General features: G+C 46.4%; 1 protein-coding gene across 1 annotated transcript in view; it reads left to right on the forward strand.

Moving 5' to 3' along the window:
- Positions 1-26,755, forward strand: part of MDGA2 (MAM domain containing glycosylphosphatidylinositol anchor 2) — a 403,898-nt gene that overhangs the window by 265,845 nt on the left and 111,298 nt on the right. The window contains exon 8 of the mRNA XM_086613247.1: positions 6,334-6,627. Within this exon, the coding sequence (XP_086469373.1) occupies positions 6,334-6,627 (294 nt within the window). The remainder of the gene's footprint in view (positions 1-6,333; positions 6,628-26,755) is intronic.

Here is a 26,755-nt window from a genome sequence, read left to right on the forward strand (position 1 = left end):
TGGCACAGCTGGTGGCACCCTGGCATGGCCAGCAGCACCCCGATACAGCCAGGAATACCCCAATACAGCCAGCAATACCCCGGCACAGCTGGCAGCACCCTGCTCTCTTGCTTTGCACTTCTGCTTGCTCAGCTGGCACCTCTCTGCTCACCCCACTGGCAGCACCTTTGCTAGGACACTCTTGTTCATGCACGTTTCCTCGTGCACCCTTGCACCTTGGCTTATGCACTTTAGCTTGTGCACCCTTGTTCACCCACCTTTGCTCGTTCATCTTTGCTTGTGCACCCTTGTTCACCCACCTTTGCTCGTTCATATTTGCTTGTGCACCCTTGTTCACCCACCTTTGCTCTTTGCTTGTGCACCCTTGCTCAGGCATCTTTACTTCTAGTAACTAGAGATAGGACAAGAGGAAGCGGCCTCAAGTTGTGCCAGGGGAGGTTTAGATTGGGTATTCGGAAAAAATTTCTTCACCAAAAGGGTTGTCCAGCATTGGCACAGGCTGCCCAGGGAAGTGGTTGGGTCACCATCCCTGGAGGTATTTAAAAGATGTGTAGATGTGGTGCTGAGGGACATGGCTTAGTGGTGGACTTGGCAGTGCTGGGTTAATGGTTGGACCTGGTGATCTTAAAAGTCTTTTCCAACCTAAACGATTCTATGATTCCACGTTCCTACACCCTTGCTTGCACGGACTTGCCAGGACCTCCTCCACAGCAGGCTCAGCCACTTGATCCCTGGCCCTGGAGCTTCCCTGCATCTTGGGTTGTAGTAAGGGAAAAAGAACTCTGGTTTGTTGTTCTCTGGCTCTTCCCCTCTCTGCCTTGCCTCTCATCTTCCCAGTTTCTCTGTTAACATTGCACTGATGGAGTTTCTTTTGTGGCTTTTTTTAGCTTTATTGCTTATGAAAGCAAGTCATACGTGATCAGGCTGCCAGTGCCTGTCAGTTGGCGTGTTGCAGTCCCCCACACCCCCTGATATTTTTTTGACCCTATAGCTAATTTAAACCAAATTTGACAGCGGATTAGACATCTTGGAGATAATAAAGTACCTGTGAGTTCGTGAAAATTAAATAGATGGCTATAAAAAGGGAAACCCTACAAAAAACCCTCCCTGAGCGAAGGTTTAGTGCTGTCCTAATGAGACAGCAGAGAATCAACATGTGAGTCAGAGGGACCCGTAGCCATAACTGCTGTGGTGGGGACAGAGGATAACTTTGTAGGAGCTCACTGTCTTGGGCACTGTCAGTCAAATACAACACGTGAAAGCTGCAGCCAGGCTTCTTATTTATGGCGTTGGCCATGAAATGATTTGCTTTAAAAGATGGCCTTGTCCCACCTCTCTCCTCCTCTGTTTCCAGTAACAAGAACATTAATAAATACAGTAGACCATAAAAACATATTGGCTGGCTTACAACATGACAGATACGGGTTGTGTTGCAAAATGCCACAGGAGAAGATGGCTCAGGGTATTTTGAGGTATCTTTCCATCTGGGGTACCGATACAGCCTATCTTATCAGCCTGCCTGCAGACCTGGTAGCCTACAGTCCTTATCTCACCAGTGTGCGGTTTTTGCAGTACTCTTATCTCTATTTTTCAGAAGAAAACTGAGTTAAAGAGAGGGTAAATTACGTGCTCGCAGTTGCACAGGACCTTTTTGGCATGCATCTTCCTCCCCTCCTCCAAAGATGCGTATCCTGTGCCATTCCCCCTCTTTCCTCTCACGTGCCTCCAGAAGCTACATGTGACCATGAGAAGCAGGGGGTGTATTCTTTCCTGGTTTCTTCCTTGCATGGTTCACAGTTTGCTCGGAGTGTACAAATTTCTGAATTTCCCTTGTCTCTTGGTCTGGGATGCTGTTCCCTGCAGCTGGCAGGCTCCCGCAGCCGGAGCTCCGTGCTGCTGCCTTCCTGCATCCCCGCAGTCCGGCTGCGTGGGAAGCAAGCCTTCGCCAGCCCCTGTTGCACTCACCCATCTCTGCCCTCCTTCCTCTCTAGGTCCACCTCGTGTGCACACTAAACGTGTCTCTTTACTCCTCCCAGATCACTGCGACGAGCTTAGTGAAGGAGTTTCTTAAACCAGAAAGTTGTGGATATGTAGGGAATAGCTCCTCAATCCTCCATTTATTTGTATCCCATCCCTGTTTCAAGTGCAAGGTTGGGTTATTCTGTCTCTCTTCCATCATGCGTTGCCTTCACAGGCACCGTTTGCGCAGGACCACTCGCTGTGCCAAAGGCGAGTCTTGCTCCTGGCTCAGTGTTTGAGATAGAATCACAGAATGGTTTGGGTTGGAAGGGATCTGAAAGATGATCTAGTTCCATCCTCCCTGCCATGGGCAGGGACACCTTCCACTACACCAGGTTGCCCAAAGCCTCATCCAACCTGGCCTTGAACACTGCCAGGGATGGGGCATCCACAACTTCTCTAGGCAACTTGTTCCAGTGCCTCATCACCCTCAAAGTGAAGAATTTCTTCCTTATATCTGATCTAAATCTGCCCTCTTTCAGTTTAAATCCATTGCCCCTTGTCCTATCACCACACACCCTTGTAAAAAGTCCCTCTCCAGCTTTCCTGTAGCCCCCTTTAGGTACTGGAAAGCTGCAATAAGATCACCCGGAGCCTTCTCTTCTCCAGGCTGAACAGCCCCAACTCTCTCAGCCTGTCTGAGAAGTTACAGCCAGAAACCAGATGATTTCGCAGGGTGTGACTTTATAGTCCAAACCTGTCGCTCTGATGGCAGTTTGGAAAGGATGAAAGAGGCTGCCAGCACAACATGTCCAGAAAAAGGTCTGCACAGACAATCACCAAAGGGAAATCTCATGACCTGGACCCACCTGGACCATGGGGTTGCAAGCAGAGCTGTGGATGGCGCTGTGGGTGGTACGTAGCAGATAGCAGACCTTTTTGCTCTTGGTAGCAGGTATCTTGTTTGAGGGCAGTGCCCCTGTTGTCTTGGCCTCACGATCTTCACGGTCAGCGAATCCCTGAGACGGGAGAAGGTTGTGCTGTGCTTCCCTGGGGCAGGGAGCGAGAGGAGAGCCACGAGGGAGCCTGCAGCATCCGCCCCAACTGGGACATGCTTCAGTCAAAGCATGTTCCCAGCAGGGAGCAGATCGGCTGTGCAGAGGGGAAGGGACAAAGTAAATGTTTTTCTACTGATCCAGACAGAGCTGGGTAGTGTTTGAACTAAGCTGAGAAGCCACAAGCCAGGTGAGCTGGAAACAGTGTTCAGGAGGCTCCTTCCTGCAGGCAGGCAGTGCACAGCGTGCTTTCAAACCTTCCTCCTTAAACTGTGTTTTCCTTCTCGGAACAATACCTTTTTTCCAGTTTAGTCCGTGCTTTCATAGAACGTTGCTTTAGGACATGGCCATTTGGTACCTTGATGTGCTCACTTTCAGGAGAGAGTCATAGAATCGTCTGGTTGGAAGAGACCCTCAAGATCATCGAGTCCAACCGTTCCCCCTGCACTGTCAGGGTCCCTAAGCCATGTTCCTCAACACCAAATCCATACGGTTTTTCAACACCTCCAGGGATGGGGACTCCACCACCTCCCTGGGCAGCCAAGGTGGAGGTGGAGAGAAGGTGGAGGAGTCCCACCATAAGCACCCGGCTGACACAGGTCCAGCACAAGTACCATCTACTTTGCAGCAAAAGTGTGGGATGTAGAAACAAGGGAGAGGGAGAGGCACACTGGTGGAGCAATGCAGTCAGAATAGCTTGGAGAACCACAGAGCAGCACTCATCCGCTCTTTCTGTCTCATCCTTCACTGCCTTCCCTCTGTATTTTTTTTTCCTGTGAGCTCTGATGAAGCTCTAAGAAGACTGCGGTCATGGCTTTGTACCACCCTCCCTTCGCTGGGGTGGACTGTCTTGTGTCCTGCAGCCCTTCCTCACCAGGGGCTTTTGGGCATCTTCATGGGGTGGTTCATCTCTGGCTTCCTTCAAGTGACCCAGGTCTCCTGGGCCTGTGCTCAGGACCTGCTATGACACATACGGGCGTGAGTGAAAAATAAGAATGTTTTATTAATGTTGGGAATGTTTTATTAAGCAGTCTTTGTCTTTTTTCTTTTTAGCTTCTTTTTTGAAATATAAAATAATTTTTCCTTTACTCTCCTGTGGAAAAAGTTACTTCCACTTTTGTGTGTCCCACCAGATTCAGAAGGAGCTATTAAAGCCTTCAAAACAGCTGAAAACAGCATTTTGGTGCCTATGAAAGTCCCTGATTTAAACTCTGATTCCGAACAGCCTTGTCAGGTCCGTAGGCACGAGGTAGATCCCGGGGGAAAACTGAGACTGTTTCTCGCTGATACAAGTATGTTGTTTCTGTCTCTGGAGGCCTGAAAATAGCCTTTAATTATTTTTTCCTGCTCCCCTAAGCAAGAGTCCCTGGAGCTGAAGGCACCATGTGTGATCTGGAGATCACAGGTGGCTTTAGAGACGGCGATTTCGTTTGTGTCATGCTAAGAAAAGAGTAAGAAATTGTCTATAAACCCAACGTAGGTATGACGAGGTGGGAACCTTAATTGGACATGGCAAAACCGTTCTGGTCAGGCTGGCAGAGCTTGCCAGTGCTTCGTAATTATCCAGCGCCATCACCTGAATGGCTGAGGCAGAGGGGCTTCTGATGGGACCAACGGTGGGAGCTCGCTGGGATGCCCATCGTGCGAACACCAACGCTTTTGCCAGGGATGCCACGGCGTTCCTGTCCTGACCCAGCAGCGTCTCTCCCGTGGGGAGTGAGCTCTTGCCCTCACTGCCGAGGGCTGGTGGCTCAGAGCCGTGGCTGATAATTCGGAGAGGCACCGCGGGCGATGAGGAAGTCTTGCAAGACTGCGGAGAGCAGGAAGGATGATGGATCCCTGGGCATCGCCAGCTCACCGCGCGGCAGTGCCGGGTGTTCCTCATGTGACAGGATGCCAGACTCCTGCTGGAAACAGTTGTTCATGTATTCCTGCTGGATTTGTTAGCGCAAATCTCCATGAAAATTGAGGGGGGGGGGGGGGGGGGGGGGAAGGTGAAAAGCAGCCCTGAGGAAAAGGACTTGGGAGTGCTGGTGGATGAGAAGCTCAACATGAGCCGGCACCGTGCGCTGGCAGCCCAGAAAGCCAACCGTGTCCTGGGCTGTATGAAAAGGAGCGTGGGCAGCAGGTCGAGGGAAGTGATTCTGCCCCTCTGCTCTGCTCTCCTGAGACCCCACCTGGAATACTGTGTTCAGCTCTGGAGTTCCCAACACAAGAAGGACATGGAGCTACTGGAACGAGTCCAGAGGAGGGCCACGAAGATGATCCGAGGGCTGGAGCTCCTCTGCTATGGAGACAGGCTGAGAGAGTTGGGGCTGTTCAGCCTGGAGAAGAGAAGGCTGTGGGGTGATCTTATAGCAGCCTTCCAGTGCCTAAAGGGGCTACAGGAAAGCTGGAGAGGGGCTTTTTACAAGGGTGTGTAGTGATAGGACACGGGGCAATGGATTTAAACTGAAAGAGGGCAGATTTAGGTTAGATATAAGGAAGAAATTCTTTACATTGAGGGTGGTGAGGCACTGGCACAGGTTGCCCAGAGAAGTTGTGGATGCCCCATCCCTGGAAGTGTTCAAGGCCAGGTTGGATGAGGCTTTGGGCAACCTGGTGTAGTGGAGGATTTCCCTGCCCATGGCAGGGGGGATGGAACTAGATGATCTTTGAGGTCCCTTCCAACCCTAACCATTCTATGATTCTATGAAAAAACATCGTTTTACCAAACCTCTTGCCATAGAAAGGCGCCGACTGCGTTTCGATTTCAAGTCTTGAGCTCTGAGCCCGCTTCTGAATTGGCACGATTCTGCCTCATCGCGCGGCCGGTACGAGCAGGATAAAATCAGCAGCCAGTCTGTTATAAAAAAAAAGGAGTTTAGTGCCAAATACTCATAAAAAGGAAAGCCATAACTTGGGGTGATAAAGCGCTAGCTGCAGTCAGTGGTCCAAAGGCGCCGATGTGCAGCAGTACGGCGTGTTGGACACGCAGGGAGGCAAGGAGGTGTCACAGCTGGGGCTCTGAAAGCTTATTTTGACCACTTCAAGCAGCTGAGCACCTCGTCTCATAAATATAGTAGCATTGCACGGTCTTTTGGTATGAGGCTTTGAGCAACCTGGTGTAGTGGAGGGTGTCCCTGCCCATGGCAGGGGGGTTGGAACTGGATGATCTTTGAGGTCCCTTCCAACCCAAACCGTTCTGTGATTCTATGTAGTCAATAGGTGTTGCTGTCTGTGTATAAATTGCTTCTTGATCTACGACTGTCCAAGCAAGAAAGCCACCTGATGTTTTTGTAACGCTAATTGTTGAAACATCTCTTTTTCTCCTTTGAAGTCCCACCCAATTTGACTGTTCCTCAAGAAAAGTCACCCCTGGTCACCCGGGAAGGGGACACGATCGAGCTGCAGTGCCAGGTGACAGGGAAGCCCAAGCCCATCATTCTCTGGTCCCGAGCAGACAAGGAGGTGGCGATGCCGGATGGGGCGATGCAGACGGAGAGCTACGATGGGATCCTGAGGATCGTGAACGTGTCCAGGGAGATGACGGGAACCTACAGGTGCCAGACCAGCCAGTACAACGGGTTTAACGTGAAACCCCGAGAAGCTTTGGTACAGCTCATTGTACAGTGTAAGTAGACCCTTCTTTTCTTTCCAAGTGGTTTTGCTGAGAAAAAGAGGTTGATTTTTTTTTTTTCTCCCCTAAATACACAGCAGCAAGAGTCTTATGGTTGTTACATTTTTGATGTTTGGCTCTGCAGTTCCCTGAATCCGTGATTTTAATGTGAATACAGAAGTGAAGATGACATAGGAGTCCCATTTATATTACAGGGAAAACATGAGGCAATAATTATTTTCCCAATGCCTTGTTTAAATTTCTTGACACAGGAACAAGCCCATGAGATAGGAGGACATATTTCTATAAATGCAGATCTGATACTGATCTCATTTGTTGATACTGTGTAAAACAAGAAAAAAAAAAAGAGAGAAAGCTGTTCCATCTTAGCTGATCTGCATACAGATCTGCATAGCCTGCTCTGACTCTGAATGCGAACCATCAGCATCAGGAATGGGGTGGAAAACATAAGGGGAAATCAATTATTTTGGAAATGCTCAGCATTTATTATTGGAAAATGAAAAGTCTGGTTTGATATGGTTCGTGGGAAATAATGAGCTATTCTTTGTTGCTGTGTATCTGATAAAGATGTTCACTAAATGCCTTTCATGTGCCTGGTGTATTGCTGGTTACTTATTTTTACCTTTTTTTTATGAAGTGGCTTGCGCAGCCTCATTTGTTCTGTTTTCAGATGCCCAAATATTATGGCAGATTTGCTCTTTAAGAGTGTTCTGTGCTCAGCACAACTGACCTCTTTTGGGGCCTCCAGGGATAAGATGCTGCGATATACATAATTATTGCTAATAATCAACTGATTTGTTTTTTCCAAGGTCTGTTGTATAACAAATTATTTATGCACTTGATTACATGTTGTGGTATCTGCAGCTCTTTCATCAGAGCTATTTACTGGTGTGCCGGCACAGCTTTTTCTCAAAGCACGCTTCTGTCCCAGCCAGCAAGCTGGATGTGGATTAGTGACACCCAGAGCTTCCTGAGAGCCAAGCCTGACAGCAAACTGGGACCTTCTCACTTGGGCTTCTGGTTGTGGTTTCATCTGCGTCAGGACTGGCTTCATCCCACCCTCCCTGATGTATCTAAATTGGGAGCAGAGGTGTCTTTGGGTCCCTCTCCAGAGCTTGCAGAAAATGGCTTGAATCTCAGAGCATCCTCCGGAGAGGTCCGTCTGTGCCTATGGAGCATAAAAGGATCACGGGGGGATCAGTTTCCTACTGATGGCAATTTTAAAGCACATGGGTTGTTGGGAAGACTGGCTCCTGTACGAACGGGCTGGACCCGCCGGCACGTGCTGCATCAGTTCGGAGCGGTGGTAGCACGGAGGGGCTGAACACAAGAACTTTTACTCATGTCATTGTTAGTAGGATCGTGGTTATTCCGGTAATGGCTTTTGTGGTTATCATGACTAGAACCACTCCTGATGACATGCAGCTTCTCTTTTCACATCTTCTATGATAACCTGTCATCATTATAGGTGTTAAACTTTAGCTGCACAGAAAATGGGATTTACAAAAGGTAAACGTCGTGAAAGAGTAGATGAAAGATGTGGAAGGGCAGAATGTAGGGTATGTGGAGGAGACCCCAAGTTTGTCCTGTAAAGAGTCACGCCACCAGGACACAGGTCATTGTCAGGGCTGATAGAGCTGGTGATGCTGTGTCCTGGGCCCTCGCAGCACGAACAGTGCCAGAGAAGAGGTCGATGCTGGGGAAGACGCGGAGAGCAGCAACACAAAACCATTTCAGGGGTTCTCAGTTGCTGCAGTTCATCAGGTGTGTGCACAGAGGCTGGATGTGGTATGCTTGGACTACCACAGCTTTGCTGGGACCTGCCTTTGCTAGCCATCGCCAACATAAAAAACACAAGGAAAGGTTGCTCAGTGCAGTTGTATTTTCTTTTTGAAGAAAACCAGGGTTGAGAAAACTCACTGCGATGCTCCCCAGCCCGTTGCTCTTGGGACGTTGGGTTGGGACAGCTCATGAGGATGGCAACAGCGTGGCTTATAGAAATGGTGGACTAAGACTGGTTCCTCGTAGAGCAACAGTGATGGGTGAGAAAGGTGATAATGCTCAAGATTTTCAGATATCTTGGACTAAAGATTGGCCGGTGTGGTGACTGCAGGCCTTGATGGTCTTGAACAGCAGAGAGGAAACGTGAATAATAAACTCAGTCAGAGGTGATTCACAGAGGACTCTGAGTCTGTGAACAAGAGCAATGGTCCTCATGACTAAGGAGGAGAGAAGGTGGCTTCTTTTCCCTTTTCTGTCACTGATTTGCTATGAGAAATAGAAAAGATTTTGTTTCCCGGGCACTTGAGTCTTCCATCTCTCCATGTTAGCCAGTTGGTTATTATTCTGTTTTTGTCAAAGTACATCATCTTTCCGATACGTCTGTGCAGAGTCCTGCATCCTTATGGTAACATCCTGGTTTGGGTTGTTTGCGATGACGTGTGCAGGATGGACACGTGGTTGATGGACACATGGATGATGGAGGCTTCCTCAAGTAGTTTGGTTCACGTACAAATGCATGCGTGGGGTGTTCCTCATCAAGCAAGAGCTTCAGTGGGAAAGCTCTGGAGGTAAATCCACTCCAGCAGTTACAAACAGCAACCCTACAAAGTGATGGCCAGGGCAAGCTGGCCCTCCTGTCCCCAGTGCCAAGACTTTCTCGTCTCGATCCTTGAGAGCGATATGAGCCCAGAATGAGCTCTGTTTCATGTGTTTTCAGGTAATGAAAGTAATTTTCAGCTTTGCTTGCTTTTCTTTTTTTTCTTAAACCCTCAGAAGCTCAATTCACTGGGGGATACTGGAAGAGCAAGTATTCAGAAGCACTCTTGACATGGCTCTGTATAACAGCTGCGATGTGTCCCACTTTTTGCCCTGGAAGACTTTCTTTCAAGTCTTTCACAGTCGTAGAAACTCTTCCATTTATCCGGCGAGCTCTGCATCGTTTATCCTGGTCTCCATTTCAAAGCTTTTAAGCAGATGCTGTTATTTTCTTCAGCAGGGAGGTAATCATGAATTTTGTGGTAGAGGAAGGGACAGCCGAGTCTGAACCTTGGGGAACGTTACCCAGGGTGTAAGATGTGGACTTCCCACCAGCTGCACTTTTCAAGACCTGAGCCAGTCTCTGGAGGACCCAGTGGGATGACTGGGTAACTAGCGTAGCATTTATTCAATTGTCATAAAAATCGGTTCTTTTCAGTAATTTTGTAACATTTATTTGAGATGCTTCTGTCAGTTGTAAGCAGGGGAAGATATTTAATGAAACATTTTTGTTTATGTGATAACTCATTGATTTCACTTTGCGTGTGGTGCGTGGGTGTGTAAGCAGATGTGTTGGTGGACGTTGGCAGCTGGGTACATTCCCATTCTCTGGGGTGTCAGAAGAGTTTCTCCTTGCAAGAGTGGGGCTTTCTGTCTCACCAAAGTGGTGTATTACTCTGTTTTGCTCCACAGGACAAATCTTTCAGAGGAATTACTGCTCTAGCTCATATCTTTGGCTCAAACTGAAGAAAAATTAAAGGCAAATTCAAATATAAAGGCTTTTTTATTATTATTTGACCCAGTCTCAGTTCATTTGACCAGTTTAACAGAGTTTTTTTTCCTCACTCCTCTTTTCCTCTGCCATGCCTTTAACCCCATGATCAGGATGTCAGGATCCCAGACTGAGTTCTCTAGGAAAATGGCTGGTTTCTGTGCTTTGTCATTGTTTGACCTCATTTGTGGTTTAAGATTTTTGGTTCTTCATGTTCACCATCGAATTCTAAAAATCGGAGTAGGGAAATGGAAAGGCACAACTGGAAGCCAAAAGTAAAGGAAAACTCATCTCTCCTAGCCTAGGTCTGTTGAGCAAGACGTGGTCGGTGTGCTTTTTGGTACACTTTGAGCCTGTGATCCTTGTCGTGTCCTGAAGTGATCATTCCACAGTAAAATACAGCAAAGATGATGCTTGTTTTGGGGTCTAATTGAGTAGACCTTGGAGAGGAATTGAACTGGAAATATTAATTATCTGAACATTGAGTACCTGTGCTCCCTGCATGGCTACGGAGAGCGAAGGATCCGCAGAAAGCAGCAGAGCCTGTCCTAAGGGAAGTGTCTGGGATGGTTTTGCTTTGTCCCAGTTCCCTATCTGTAAAATAGAGATAACCTACCCTAGAGGTTTCAGAGATGAGATTCTGAGGATGCTGTGGTGATGAAAGACGTGCAATATCCGATTTGATCAATAAACCTCATATCCCTTGTTTATTGCTATTATTGTCCTGCGGTGGTTTCTCTTAGGTGTGTTGGCACTCGTCACAAGCTATGGGCTTTGCTGACTTTGATCTTTATTGTTAGGCAGATTTTGTGAGTGCTGCTAGCTTTTCTCTGAGGGGTTGATTAGGATCATGGAAGTCGAGCACCAGCAGCAAGAAGAGCTAAACGTCTTCGGTGGGATTTCATCACTGTTGTGTGGGAGATTGGAGAAGACCTCTGGGGGAAAAACAAGAGTGAAAGACCACTCTTTAAAGTGCTTGAGTTCATTTCTTGCTCTTCTCTGCCTTTCCCCACAGAATAAAAGAAGGGTGAAGCTAGTTGTGATGCTAGGGACAAGGCTGAGGGAGGTCTGCTGTTGTAGGTAAGTCATCAGCAGAGCCTGGTCTCTGAAGTCCTGCTGACATGGGTTCCCCAGGAGCCATACAAACAGAGCCAAGGCCCTGAGCAACCTGATCTAGTTGGAGATATCCCTGTTCCTTGCAGGGGGGTTGGACTAGATGACCTTTGAAGGTCCCTTCCAGCCCTAACCATTCTATGATTCTATGATTCTATGAGACAGCATTCAGAGAGCAGAGATTTTTCCCAAGAGCCATGTATGTTGCCTTGGAGTCTCTTCCCTGGAGAGGAGCACACAGCTCCAAATAGCCTGATTTGCTGCGCAGCCAGCTCCTCTGTGCCCACCTTTGCAGGGACTTTCTGCCTGTTTCTTACAGGCTCTTTTGTATGTGCTGTCATCTGCAGTATGGTCCCATCCCTGGAAGTGTTCAAGGCCAGATTGAACGAGGCTTTGAGCAACCTGCTCTAGTGGAGGGTGTCGCTGCCCATGGCAGGGGGGCTGGAACTAGATGATCTTGAAGGTCTCTTCCAACCCAAACCATTCTATGGTTCTATGGTCAATGTATGAGCCCTTCAGAGAATGACATTTATCCTTCTGTATCTTACTTTCACGTTTTGAAGAACTTTTTGCATGGGGAAGACCATTTTCTGGGTCCAGGAGTATCCCTTCAGCAGGTTTAAATGACATGAGCAGTTTACTGGGAGGGCTGAGCTAACCATGCAACATCAGCCTCACAAAACAGCAGTGCCAGTGGTTAACTGGTTCATCTCCCAGCTGTGGTTTGCTGTGTGACTACGGGTGGGAAAGGGATGCTGAGTGGGGCAGAGGAGACACGTATATGATGGTTTAGATTTCATAGATTTCATTTCATAGATTTCTAGGTTGGAAAAGACCTTAGAGATCATCGAGTCCAACCGTCCCTAATCCCCAGTAAACCATATCCCTAAGTAGATCATCCACCCTATTCTTAAACACATCCAGGGATGGGGACTCAACCATATAGAGACCTATACTCAACTATAGAGACCTATACTGGCTCATGGTGACTTAAAGTACTCGTGTAACGGCACTGTTGATGATGTTGTTTTGGTGCTGCAAGACACAACGCTTGTTTCACCCAAAGCTGGTTTTCAAAGATGAAAGGTGAAGGTGCAGGTGGAGCCATAGCTTCTGCTGAAGCATGTGCCTGCCCTTGGGCAACCCGTCAGAAGCCCCACCAGCCATGAACCTTCCTGCTATGAGCCCAGAAAGGTCTCTAGGACGTGGCTTCCTTGCTCTGAGTTGGGAAGGTGGCATTTGAAAAGGAAGGGCTGCTCCAGATGTGCTCCTAAAGGTGACTTGTCCCAGTTCAGTGTCAGAAGGGCACGAAAACAGACAAGTGGGAAGTAGGAATTACGTGCAGTGACGATGCTCGGAGCCCTGCACCTGCTCGCAGCACCAACCATCTTCTTGTGCGCAAATCTGGATGAATAAAAGTTAAAATAAATAAATAAATGCCCGCTGTTGGCAGACAGGAAGCAATCCAGTAAAAAATTTAAATGCACCACTTTTACTGCTGGAAGAGAATGCTGGGGAAATAAAAACGCCGTCAGGTACGATATAATCAAATGTTTACATCGTGTACCTTATCAAGTGATGATGGCAGGAAGGACAGAATCATTTTTCACAGTGGACATTGCTGCGTGTTGGGCGCGCGTTTTATGTGCTCCAGTTTTGCTTTGGTGCTACATAAAATATTGTTTATAATATAAACTGTTTTCCAAATGCATTGGTCTCCAAGTACTTGTAAAGCCTCTTAAAACATCAAAGATATTTCATGGTAACCTGGTTGGCAGAGCAGTTGGCCACATCGTGATGCTCTGGATTTTCCTTTCAGTTTTAAGTTCCAGTTTGTGTGTGTCATTCCTACTAGGTCATAAATTCTAAACAACTAATGAAATCACGCTGAAGGGGGACATTCTTCAGGGATTGTATCTGAAATGGAGCAGAGCTAATTAGTAAGAAATATGAGGCTGAATTATGATCTCAGGTGCATCGTTGCAAATCTGGAGTGTATCAGTGGGGCGTAAATTAGTTGTTCGGGTTTTACATCGGGAGGAGAGTTCAGAACGGGGTCCACTTTGCTTTGATTCTGGATATTATTTGCAGCTGAGGATGGGAAAAAATAATTTTCTGCTTTAGACAGGCAATTTGGCAGCTCAGGAAAATTGCTATATCTATTCTGTGACTCTCTAAATATGTGCCTGATGAAATATTTATACGTAAATATTATATATTGTATTAATAATGAAATAAACAGTTGTTGCAAAAGAAAGGAATGAAGCGTTCTCCATCTAAAATAGAACTAGAATTAGTGAGCTTAGAACTCATGGAGATTTAGGAAAGTAATTATGAGAAACTTTTTAAACGAGTGGGGTGGCTAATCCCTGCAGTAATTTGCCAGGATTTACAGACTCTGGGTCCATGGATGGGGTTTTTTTGAAGCTTTTTTTTTGGACAAAGCCAGTGGGGATGGGCAGGAAAGGGGACAAGGACCAGGACCACTGCTCTGGTTTGGAGATGTTCACAGTGAGTTTCAGCACTGTGGTTCCTAATAATGGGCTCATTATTTAGGAAGACTTTTTATGCCCTCCAAGTTCTTCATTCATATCGCTGGGCAGAGCCAGGAGAGTTAATGGGACCATTTTGTCAGTGGGGATGAGGAGTGCAAATAAAACTCCCAGAGAGTGAAACCTTCTAGATTTTCAAATCGGCTTATAAAATTTTATATATGAAAATGTCTTAAAAAGGGGGTGGTTAGGGAATCTCCATAGATGAGAAGAATAATTGAATGGGGAAAATGTCTCTAATTTTAAATAATCATTGAAATCTATTTTTAAGCAGATTGAAATGATAAAGGAAATCAGTATTTACATTTTACATTCATTATTTACATGACAGTTATTTTTTTTTTTTCTTTATGTTATGATTGAAGATTTGAGTGGAAAAAGTTGATTAGTATTCAGGACAAGTTTTATATAACCCAGAACATTCCCAGACTGTTGGGCTTATTATTTTCTGAACTACGTCCTTCTCTGCAGGTAGGATTTGGTTTTGATTTAGGCTGTTTGTGGTGGGAGAGAGGGCTGGAAGGGGGCTAGACCTGGGTCTTGCTACTTTTATATTTCTGCATCATTTTTCGTGTCTTTTTGGAGTATGGGAATTAATAAACGACCTTAACAACTTTAAAATTGCAAAATATGTGTTGTTCCCATTTGCCTTTATCATTTTGGGCTGTTTTCTCCATCCTGGTGTGGTGTGCTGGAGGAACTCCTCATCCCTGGGTTGCAGGTTTTTCCCAGGATTGCTGTCATACGGCACAGATACACGCTGCCTACCTGAGCCCAAAGATTCAGTCTGCCCCATGGTGATGTATATTTAGGCAGTCCAGACATTGTCACCCCTGTCCTTGTGTTTAACCTAGGGTTAGAGTTCCCAGCTCCTTAGTTCTTAGACTAGAAATTTTCCAGAAAACTCTCTTAGTACTTTTATGTAAAACAAGGGTCAAAATCTCGTCTATTAAATCCGCAGTGAAAGGTGGCAGAGAACGATTTATTTCAGCATAGTGCATAAGCAATTATGGCTTTCGATGTAATTTTTCTGAACAAAACAAGGGAGGAAAACTATATGGAAATAATTGATGGCTTGATCAGCAAAGCAAAATACTTGGAGCTTTGTGACATTTAGCAAGGTCAAAGGCAATGTGTGTCTGGTGACCTGGAGAGGTAATAAATATGCAAACACTGGCAACATGGAAAATTGTAAATGAGAATGAGATCATTTGAATTTTTTCTTATTTAATATTAAAACTTTAGTCACTGAGAGAACCTCCTGAGATGTATCTTTTACTTGTTAGAAATTCCAAAAGACTGCGTAGCAGTGAGTACCCCAGAACCTGAAGCATAAACACGGATTTTATTGGGAAAAAATGAATTATTCATAGAGGTTTCTTTTTGACAATTGGTCATGTAGAAGATAGTCTTACACCACAGAGCAGTTCACAGCAGTGTCTGGGGCCAAGACCAAAGACAGTCTTCTAGACAAAAACTTTTTTTTTTTTAAGAAGTGAGAATGAGAGGAGGAATGGGAGCAGATGTAGATGTTGCATATCTATATTTAAAAGGTGAAGAATCAGAACAAGATGTCTTTGAATGCTCTACCTCTCCTGGAGACTGCATCAGGATCTGAGTAGTCAAATTGTTAATCTTGGGAGAATGCTGCTTTTTAATCCATCAGTATTTTTTTCAGCTTTCTTCGCAGAAACTTGCACCCTTCTAACCACGGTAGCTTTTTGCTGACACTGGCGTGTGGGTATTTCCAGCTGTTTCAAGTTATCTCCATGAAGCTAGGCCATCCCCTTGAAACTCCAGAGAGGGAGGATCAATGTGAAGCAAACAGCATCTCTGCTCCATTAAACACCTTAATGGTAGGTCAAAACGTAGTGGAGTTTGGGTTTGTTTCACCCTGATGCAAGGAGAAGACTGTCCCCACCCAGAGCACTTGGGTGCTCTGGTCCTAAATGCTACCAAGCTGGGCAGGAAGCCTCCAGTATAAATGTGACCCTCTGAACGTCAGGAAGGTCTTGCACGTGCATCTCTCCCCTCTTGTACATCAAAGGAGACCAGCATCTTTCTGTGAGGTTTCACCCTGCTTCTTCCCACCATGGGGTTTAGGGTTGGATAAGCAATTGTGGGATGGTGCCTTTTCTAATAGTTCTATGAGTAATGCAGGTGGGTGGAAAGGCTGTGGAAATTTGTGGGCAATAGGATGGAGCCAGCACCAGAGGAGCTACGGAGCAGAGTGTCTGCACACACTGTTAAATAAACTCCTTGGCCTCCTGAAGGTCTGGGGCACCCAGGGACATCTTGCTGCCATCTGACTCATGCTCAGGGCTTTTTTGGGATGAAGGTGAGGAGCTTCCAGGGTCAGAGTGATGCTCCCTCCCACTTCATGGAAGAGCTGCGACAGCTCTTGCTGCTCTCATTTGCAGGATGCTGGTTTCATGATTTCTAGGAGGATACACTGGCACTGGTGCTTTCTCCCTAATTCTGTAGCAGTGAGGGGAGGTAGTGGGGAGATGTGGCATGGTTAGGTCCTGCCTAACTGGGCAGCACTCAGCTCCCACCTCGGCCAGGCAGACGTTAGTCCCTTGGCTTGCAAAGAGGTGATGTGCGCCTCCCGATGATGCTGTCCTCGCAGAGGGACCTTCTCGGAGGTGACACCAGGAGAGGAAAAGCTGGTAGCACCCACGTTGATCAGCATGTCAGCTTGCACAGCTGCCAGATACGCAGCACCTCCCGTAAGGAAGCAAAAATTCCTGGTTGTTTCTTGGAAAGGCTTTCCTGGGCTTCTGAGAGTGAATGGGAATGCCTCCATGGACAGTGACTGTCTGTGGAGCTTTATCTGCTACATTTGGTATTTTCAAGAGCAAAGGTTTTCTTCTGGCTTTGTATTGTGCATTAGACAGTGTCCTATTTAAAAAAAAAAATAAATGTGCTGCACTATGATAAGAGAGAGACCAACTTCACAGTTAATAACTAGTTGAGAGGTAGGAATCAAAAAGCAGATGAACACAGTGAGTTACAACCAAAATGTTTAGAGGGAAAGGCGGGAGACTCCACGATAAGACTTGTGGTGTTTGGTGAAATCCATAGAAGTAATCGCTGCAGAATGAGAAGGAATGTTTCAGTTAGGAAAAAAATAAAAAAAAATAAATGAATTGGTGTCCTGGTTTCAGCTGGGATAGAGTTAGTTTTCTTCTTAGTAGATGGAACAGCACTACGTTTTGGATTTAGTGTGGGATTTGGTACGAGAAGAATGTTGATAACATACTGATATTTGTAGTTGTTGATAAAAAAAAATATACACAGATGTCAGCAAACACCTTCATCCTCTCTCTGGCATTTGAAGTTGTTAACCTCCCCTTTCTCTCTGTACTACTTTCTTAGTAATTGAAGATGCTCTCCAGGAGTGTTCTTATTTTGGCTGTAAAAAGTGTTACGCAAAGTTCAGGCGCACATGCATGCTTTTGCCAAAGCAAATTTGTTAACAAAGTCAACAAGCACCAAACTCATGGAATGGTGAACTGGAATAATTAGGTTGGCCATTCGGCTCAGTTTTTTCCTATTGGCCATTGTAACTGAAAAAGATGTTAGGTAAATATATTTCCTTTTTTTGCCCCATATTACTTAGGAGACTTACTCCCACAATGAAAGAAATACACGTTTCAGCTGAAAATATGATTGCAAAGTGAAGCATTAAAAGTTTAAGGTTATTTGGGTTGACGTAGGCACACAACTAATTTCGTCTGTGAATGCCTCTCTGGTACATCGTGTCTTTGTTTACATGATTATTTATTTTGCTCTATAAATCACTGTCTTCCTGTCTAACTTTCAAATGTTGGACTTTGTTGCTGTGTCTCATACAATAGAGTCTTTTAAGGCAATACACATATTTAAGGAAAGGTTGCCACTTTCTCTGTGATCCCTCATCGGAAATTTTATTTTTATTTTTATTATTCAGACACGTTGTCCATTGCTGTTAGTATGAAGCTTTGCGAATCGTTTTACCTGTGGAGAAAAAAAATGGTGTCAGCAGGCACATTCCTTTCACTCAGCAGCAGGAACGGAATTAGACCTCAATTGTGCTGGTACATAATCAGGTTTTTCTAATGGAGGTGATCCGGAGGATGCTGAACTCGTTTCAGCAGTTGCTGAGATGCTGTGAAAGCTGAGAGAATGTTTGTTGCTCTGAGGCAGTGATGCTTTCTTGGAGACCTTCCTTCTTCGGGTTGCTCCCATCAGGCTCTGGAAAAATCTGTGTTGCCCATGTTGCTTGAGATCCTCTTGTACTCTTCTCCTCCCGGGAAAGAAACCACATTATGAGTTAAATCACCGAAGACAATAGGAGTCTTGGCAGTGGCATCAGCGGATGAAGGGTTTCAAAGAGCGCGGGGCACGTAGGTTGTCCATCTTCTATGTCCATGGCTTAGTTAGGGTTTGGATTTAACCTTCTGCTCCCTGCCCTTTGCCTTGCTCACCAGCTCCACCACCTTTCTGGGGAGCATCGTTCTGTTTGGTGCAAAGAGATTTAAGTCGTGCCCGTTGTTACCCAGCAGCGATGCCACGCGCCGCTCTGACCTCAGCTTCTTGCGGTGGGGACCACGGTCATCTGCAGCGGAGGGTCTTTGTGGGCTGGTGGCAGCATCAGTAAGATAGAATGGTTAGGGCTGGAAGGGACCTTCAAAGGTCATCTAGTCCAACCCCCCTGCAAGGAACAGGGATATCTCCAACTAGATCAGGTTGCTCAGGGCCTTGTCCAACCTGGCCTTGAACGTCTCCAGGGATGGAGCATCCACCACCTCTCTGGGCAACCTGTTCCAGTGTTCTACCACTCTCATGGTAAAAAATTTTTTCCTAATATCCAACCTGAACCTACCTCCCTCTATTTTAAAACCGTTACCCCTTGTCCTATCATAACTGGCCCTCCTGAACAGCCTCTCCCCATCTTTCCTGTAGGCCCCCTTGAGGTACTGGAAGACCGCTATAAGGTCACCCCGGAGCCTCCTCTTCTCCAGGCTGAACAGCCCCAACTCTTTCAGCCTGTCCTCATAGGAAAGGTGCTCCAGCCCTCTTATCATCTTCGTGGCCCTCCTCTGGACCCTGTCCAACTGGTCCATGTCCTTCTTATGTTGGGGACTCCAGAACTGGACGCAGTACTCCAAGTGAGGTCTCACGAGGGCAGAGTAGAGGGGGAGAATCACCTCCCTCGACCTGCTGGCCACGCTCCTCTTGATGCAGCCCAGGACGCGGTTGGCCTTCTGGGCCGCAAGAGCACATTGCCGGCTCATATTGAGCTTCTCGTCCACCAGTACTCCCAAGTCCTTCTCCTCAGGGCTGCTGTCGATCCATTCACCACCCAGTCTGTATTTATGCCTGGGATTGCCACGACCCAGATGTAGGACCTTGCATTTGGCCTGGTTAAACTTCATGAGGTTGGTACGGGCCCACCTCTCCAGCCTGTCGAGGTCCCTCTGGATGGCATCCCTCCCTTCCAGCGTGTCGACGGCACCACACAGCTTGGTGTCATCGGCGAACTTGCTGAGGGTGCACTCCATGCCACTGTCCACGTCACCGACAAAGATGTTGAAGAGGGCCGGGCCCAACACGGACCCCTGAGGGACGCCACTCGTGACCGGTCTCCACTTGGACATTGAGCCGTTGACCACTACTCTCTGAGTGCGGCCATTGAGCCAATTCCTTATCCACCGAGTGGTCCATCCATCAAACCCATGACTCTCTAGTTTAGAGAGAAGAATGTCGTGCGGGACAGTGTCAAAAGCTTTGCACAAGTCCAAGTAGATGACATCCGTTGGTCGACCCTTGTCCACCGATGTTGTCACCCCATCGTAAAAGGCCACCAAGTTGGTCAGGCACGATCTGCCTTTGGTGAAGCCATGTTGGCTGTCACCCACCACCTCCTTGCTCTCCATGTGCCTTAGCATGGTTCCCAGGAGAATCTGCTCCATGACCTTGCCAGGCACAGAGGTGAGGCTGACCGGTCTGTAGTTGCCCGGGTCCTCCTTGTTCCCCTTTTTAAAAATGGGGGTTATGTTCCCTCTCTTCCAGTCATCGGGGACCTCGCCAGACCGCCACGACTTCTCGAATACAATAGCCAGTGGCTTGGCAACTTCATCCGCCAGTTCCTTCAGGACCCGCGGATGGATCTCATCAGGTCCCATGGACTTGTGCACCTTCAAGTTCCTCAGATGTTCTCGAACCTGGTCTTCAAGTACAGTGGGCGGTGGTTCATCCTCACAGTCCCTGCTAGTTCTTTCCACAGCTTGGGTGGTAAGACAAGAGGCTTTACCAGTGAAGACTGAGGCAAAAAATTCATTGAGTACCTCAGCCTTCTCTATGTCCCGGGTAACCAGAGCACCAGTATCCTTCCGGAGGGGGCCTATGTTCTCCTTGGACTTCCTTTTGTCCCCTACATACCTATAGAAGCATTTCTTGTTGCTTTTTATATCCCTTGCCAAATTCAATTCCTTTAGGGCTTTAGCCTTCCTCACTTGATCCCTGGTCACTCTTACAGCTTCTCTGTATTCCTCCCAGGCTATCTGTCTCCGCTTCCACCCTCTGTAGGCTAACCTCTTCATTTTCAGTTGGTCCAGGAGCTCCTTGCTCATCCACGCCGGCCTCCTGGTCTTTTTGCCCGACTTGTTCTTCGTCGGGATGCACCTCTGCTGAGCTTGGAGAAGGTGCTCCTTGAATGTGGACCAACTTTCCTGGGCCCCTTGTCCCTCCAGGGCCGCCTCCCACGGCACTTTGCCCATCAGGTGCTTCAAGAGGCCGAAGTCCGCCTTCTTGAAGTCTAGGGTACAGAGCTTGCTGAATGGTTTCCTTGCTGCCCCATGGATCTTGAACTCCACTGTGTCGTGGTCACTGCAGCCAAGGCTATCCTTAAGTTTCACATCGCCCACCAGTCCCTCCCTGTTGGTGAGCACAAGGTCAAGCATGGCACCCCTCCTTGTCGGCTCCTCTATCACCTGCAGGAGGAAGTTGTCATCCACGCATTCCAGGAACCTCCTGGACTGCCTGTGCCCTGCCGTATTGTCTCTCCAACAGATGTCAGGGTGGTTGAAGTCCCCCATGAGGACCAGGGCTTGTGACCGCGAGGCTGCTCCTATCTGGCTATAAAGCGCCTCATCTGCTCTGTCCTCCTGGCCAGGTGGCCTGTAACAGACCCCTACCGTAACATCCCCTATCCGTCCCCGTCCTCTAATCTTGACCCATAAGCTCTCTGTCAGCTCGTCCTCCGACCCCAGGCGAAGCTCCACGCACTCCAGCCGGTTGCTGACGTAGAGAGCGACACCCCCTCCTCGTCTCCCCTTCCTGTCCTTTCTAAAAAGCTTATACCCCTCCATGTTGACACTCCAGTCATAGGAGTCGTCCCACCACGTCTCCGTGATGCCAATAAGGTCGTAGCCCTGCTCATGTACACGCATCTCTAGCTCATCCTGTTTATTTCCCATGCTGCGTGCGTTGGTGTACATACACTTGAGATGGGCCTCCGACAAAGCCGACTCGCTGGCTGGAGTGACAGGTGTTCTCTTGGACGGCAGTGTAAGATCGTTCGAACATACCTGCGATCCATCCTCAGCTTCTGGACCCTCGGTGCTGGCACTGGTGCCATGCTGACAGCGGTATAGATCTGACTTCTTGGCTGGAATTCCCTTCTTCTGTTCTACAGATACTTCCAGCATATCTTTACCATTCTTGATATTCCCCCCCTCCCCCTTCAAATCTAGTTTAAAGCCCTGCCAATGAGCCCTGCCAATGTGCCCTGCTAGATGCACAGGTTGCTTTCTTGAGGGAAGTTTAGGACAGAAAATTCCTAGTAGGAAGATTTCTTATGCTCTCCTTCTTATATTCAGAAGCTTTCTACGGAATAAAAGGGAAATTTCACACCTTTCATTTATTATTGGGTCGGTAAATAAAAATTCTGGAGAGTAAACAAAGAGGAGACATATCCTATTTCTTTTTTTTTTAGAGGAATTGTTATTTCTAGGTAGTCCAGCCCCTTGAAAATATATTAAAACCACTTACCATTGATACATTTTTCTCACTTTTCCAGGCTCCTTTGTACTTGCTATGCCCATTAATACATATCCTTATCAATAAAGCCATTTTTATCTCTGTTTTAATCAACTGTTTCCCTCCAGGTGTAGCAGCTTATTCAGATTTATTTTATCATCCATATTTATTATTGGCATACTTTCTCCTTTTTACTTTCTTTGTAACACCTCATAGACTGTATCTATCCTCGTTTTCCTGTTTGTGGCAGGACTGGCTGGCACACAGAGAGGACAGGGGCACGAGCAACGTCCGCTCTTCGTTAAAATGAAACAACAGGGGACTGGCCTCTCCAACCAAGGATGGATATTTTTTCTCTTGAAGGTCCTGGTTTGTACTGGGAAGGCCAACAGATGCAGTTTCTTCTGTAACTTGTTTTGTAAGGATAATTATGCTGTGTTTAGGCTTGCAATGTAAGACCATGCCAAGCACTTTGATCCGTGAAGAAGTCTGTTATTTATGAATGATCTCATTAGAGATGTTTTCCTGTTATGATCTTTCGTACCCTCGCAACACGCTGTTGTATTTTGGGAGCTACAGAGGGAAAACATGCACGTCTCTACATATCTCAACACTGGACATTTCCCCAACACTGAACACTTTTAAGATTCAGCTGGGCAGGGTGTTTCCTATCTTGTCTGGACCTAGCTTTTGCCAAGAATGGTTGGACCAGATGATCCTTCAGGTCTCTTCCAACCTCGTATTCTATGATTCTGTGACATCTCCTCCATTTAAGTCTTTGGTGGTATGAAAAGCGAGACTGTTGGGTTTTATTATCCTTTCCAAGCTAAGCTCTGAAGCTGGAAAACCAAACATCTCATTCTGTTGGAGAGTGTAGACATTTTAAATCTACATTAGCATAAAAGGATATTCTTCTCAATGTATGCATTCATAGGGCTTTCTCAAATTGCCAGTGTCGTGGCTGTAATGTACTGGTGGAAGGTGCCCTAAAACAGCCCTACCAGACTCCTGAAAGACATTGGTCAAAACTGTTCATGTTCTTCAGCCTCCACACGCCCTCTGTCCATCTCTGCCCTATAGCTCTTTCTCATTCTCTGCTCGTACAGTTTAAGCCCCTTATGCGTCATCTAACCCACAGTGGGGATGGAGACCAGTTTATCCTCTTTTGGTTGCTCCTTACTTGTTAGACCATTGCCCTGTCAACCTTCAGGTTTCTCTAAACTACATGGACCCACTTTCTGCAGACTTTCCTTATACACTGAATTGTCTAGATGTGATCACTATTGCCATTTTCATCCATACTCGCTGAGGTTAGCCCCCATCTTCTCGGAAGTGCATCTCCAAGCCTGGGCACAGCTGTGCCCCGTTCTGCCTGTGGCAGAGAGGTGTACCATTGCAGTGCAGACCTGTTCCTCCATCACAAACTGGTGCACAGCATCATGACACCGCTTATCCCTGTTCAGCTTCACCGTTGTGAAGCCAAGGAGCTATTTTGCACACCCCCTTCCCACCTGATGGTTCTCCATGCTATCTTTGGCTTGGATAGAGCTGAACCCCAGGGCTTCGGATCTGCCCAGAAACCTCTGGCCAGGGCTCTGTCAACATGACTGATGAGTTTGACATCACCCTGTGGTCAAGTTTCCCCACCATACTGGGTCACACTTCTATGGCTGGCTTATGACAAACAGCATCAGACGCCTGGCTCAGGCCAAGACGCAAGGTATCAGCGATTTCTCCCCAACCACCTGTCTCTCTTGCACTCTCAAAGAAGGAAATTAGATTATTTTGACATGATTTTCTGTTGACAAATCCCTAGTGACAGTGACTCATTTCAGTGTTATCTTCCAAGCGCTCACAAATTATCGGATTGTTTGTTACAGAATGTTTCTGGGAACTGAAATTAAGGTGTCTGGGCTGTAGCTCTCCAGCTCCTCCTCCCACCCTCCAGTTTTCAAGGTAGGCATTGAGTTTATCATTGGGTAGCTTTCTTGTACTTCCCTGGTTCCCCACAAGTTTTCTCCAGAGGTTTCAGTGGTTATTTTAGTCTGATGCTTGTCCAGGCCCCTCCAGTGTGAATATATGTGTACTCTTGACATTCTTCTAAGCTCAATTCTTCCTGCAGGTGTAAATTATTTTTGACATCTGAGGAGGGTCAGCTCTTTTAGAAAATCCTACTGCACCAAAGTAATGAAAGAGTTTGTACCAAATGTTATTTGTGTGGCGTGGCTATAAAACAGAATAAAAGTATATCATCTTTCTAATAAACTGTAAAGAAATTGTTGGGATTGCATAATGCCACCAGGAAAATGAGAGTAACCACAAGTCAGGTTCACGTGTGCTACATGTGCTCTTGCTCATATCCTTTGTGCAGACCTAGGTTGGCTTTTTGCTCTCCAGATAGAGGTCAGAGCCCCTGAGTTACATACTGCTGCTGTTTTTGTTCTCAAAAAAGATGGTTGACTGCAATGCCAAGGTCAGTTCACTTGCAAATCCTCTCTGTCCTGTTCATGACCTCTGCTTCAGCCTGATCCGAGGCAGTCCTGGCCTTTTATCTTTAGTCATATAGAGATTAAAATTCATTCCAGCCTTTTATGGAGCCTGGAAGGTCTCAAATTTGTGACTTCTCAGGCACTGACTCTTACACAACCGGGTCATCAGAATTTGACCATGTTCCTAGAAGTGCTAATCATGGAAGTTCCCACCATCTCCCTCCTTGCTTCCATCTCTCCCATTTCATTAGGCTCTTGGCAGGGTTGTTTTGCCTGAGTGTAAAGTTCAGCCTGTGCATGTGCTCAGTTATTTGTGCTTTTTTGTCATTTTAGTCCTTCGTGTCTGACAGCCTGAGCTGGAATTTTTCAACCAAAGTGATGTGTTGGAGCTCAAAGCCTATGCAACAGTTAGCCAGCTGATTTATTTTCCTAATCACCCACGTTACAAGCCTTTTTGAAGAAAGCCACTGATTTTATTCACAAATGTCTTGTATGCTCTTGCTGTATTTTGAGTATCAAAGCTCAACATGAAAGAGGCCGTGCTAATGTGAGTTCTATTTATTGTATATTTATTGTTTTCAGCTTCATTAAGAGAGCAAACTGTCTCCTGTCTGTAATGGATTAGAGGAGAAAGAAGACAAAAAGAACTTTGTAATAAGCTCAGACATCCACAGAGGCCTCCTGTATTTTGGACATATCTAATTCCAATTTTGTCCCTGAATTTCTTTAGTGTGGCCGTTATTTAGTGCATCCACAATTGTACTTGCATTTTCTTTGGACCAGAACAAAAGTCCAACAGCAAAAGAACAAAGGAAAATAAATCCTGGCTGGGAAAAACATCCTATTTAATTTAAAAACTCCAACCTAGAATGAGTTTATTTTAAGCCATTTTCTGCTGCAGTGGTGTATCTTTAAGATACAAAAGCCATATTTTCTAGTGGTGAACATGGAGACAGCTCCAGTGGTTTTGGTGTTCTCTTCATGTAAAGCCAGAAGGGAATGTGGTCCCACGAGTCAACAGTTGAATATTTACCTTGAAGAAATTAATTTGAATCTTTGCTGAACTTCTGACTTGGGTGTTAATTAGCCCAGGTGTAATCAAATCTGTGATTCTCTTAGGGGTATTACCTGGCTTGCTAATTTTTGAGCTCATGATTTTGGATGTGGCAACCAGTTTCTTACTGGACCTACATTTGACCAGACTGAATTTATTGGTCAAAACAATGAAGATGTAGAACCAGTAACAAAAGCAGCCTGATCTTCTCTGGGCTGTGCTCCCTCTTACCAGGTCATGTCAGTTATGAGATGAAAAGTTTTTAGAAAGGCTGTTGACTCTCTCCTTTGCAGTGATTCTCCTGCATGCACCTAGTAATTACTGAACCGTATGGAACTGTGCATCTATGACCCTTTAATTGTAATTTTCATCTTAGTGTGTCTTTGAGGCACTTGGTCTAACCCATGAGAGTTTGATCCTGGATCAAAACATTAATGTGCTGCGGTGTGTAGGCAGCATGTCGACATGCTGACTGTGAAAAGGCAAATTAGAATAAGAACATTGATGTTAAATGATCTACAGAAACGAATGAGAAACGTCTTCCCTGGGTTGTGCCATTTGTGCCACGTTGGACGCTCACGCAGCACAAATCTGTAGATATCCAGCCATATCTCACTAATCCTCTAATCACATTTCTTCACAGGAGCTCATACAGCTTTGTTTCTGAAAATTGGTAATTAGCAGCTTATTCCTCTTAGATGTATTATGCAGGATGATTGCCGTGACCCATCTCAAAACTTCGTGCCCCTTGAGATATCACTTAGTCCTTCGTAAAGCCTCCTTGAAGAGAAGTTTTGATGGTTGCAGGTTTTTTTTTCTTCTGCAAAAGGAGGAAATTAGCGGTTTATGGCTACTCTTAAGGGCTGCCTTGATTTTCTTTTCGGATCAAGAAGGGTTTCTGAGATAAAAAATTATCCATGTCTGATATATAATCAGCGCCCGTCAGACTGCAACTCAGCAATGTGTGCGTGCTGATTGCTTCCAGCTGAAAAACGCTCCCAGTTCCCAGCTGCTTCAGGTAGCTCCGTGTGCTGGTATGTGTATGTTGCTATTGCACATACACGTATGGTGGTATCATCTTACCACCTGTAGTACCTGAGGCCGTACACACGTGCGCTCCCCTGGGTGCTGTGCCATGCGGCACGGTCCAGCATGAGCGTGGTTGGCATGCTGAGCACCCATGGAGAGGTTAAGGTTACAGGTTTGAGGTTAGAGCTTAATCTTGCTGGAAGAGGGTGTTTATGGGGAGGAAAGAACGTTCCCTGCTCTTTGCTGCATTTGCTGAGAGGGGGTGAGTGATATTGTGAGGCCAGTGTCCACTTTCTGTCCAGAGCCATATCTCCATCCAGCTGTAGAATTG

This window comes from Tauraco erythrolophus, chromosome 6 (genome assembly GCF_009769465.1).
Source record: "Tauraco erythrolophus isolate bTauEry1 chromosome 6, bTauEry1.pri, whole genome shotgun sequence".
Classification (NCBI taxonomy): domain Eukaryota; kingdom Metazoa; phylum Chordata; class Aves; order Musophagiformes; family Musophagidae; genus Tauraco; species Tauraco erythrolophus.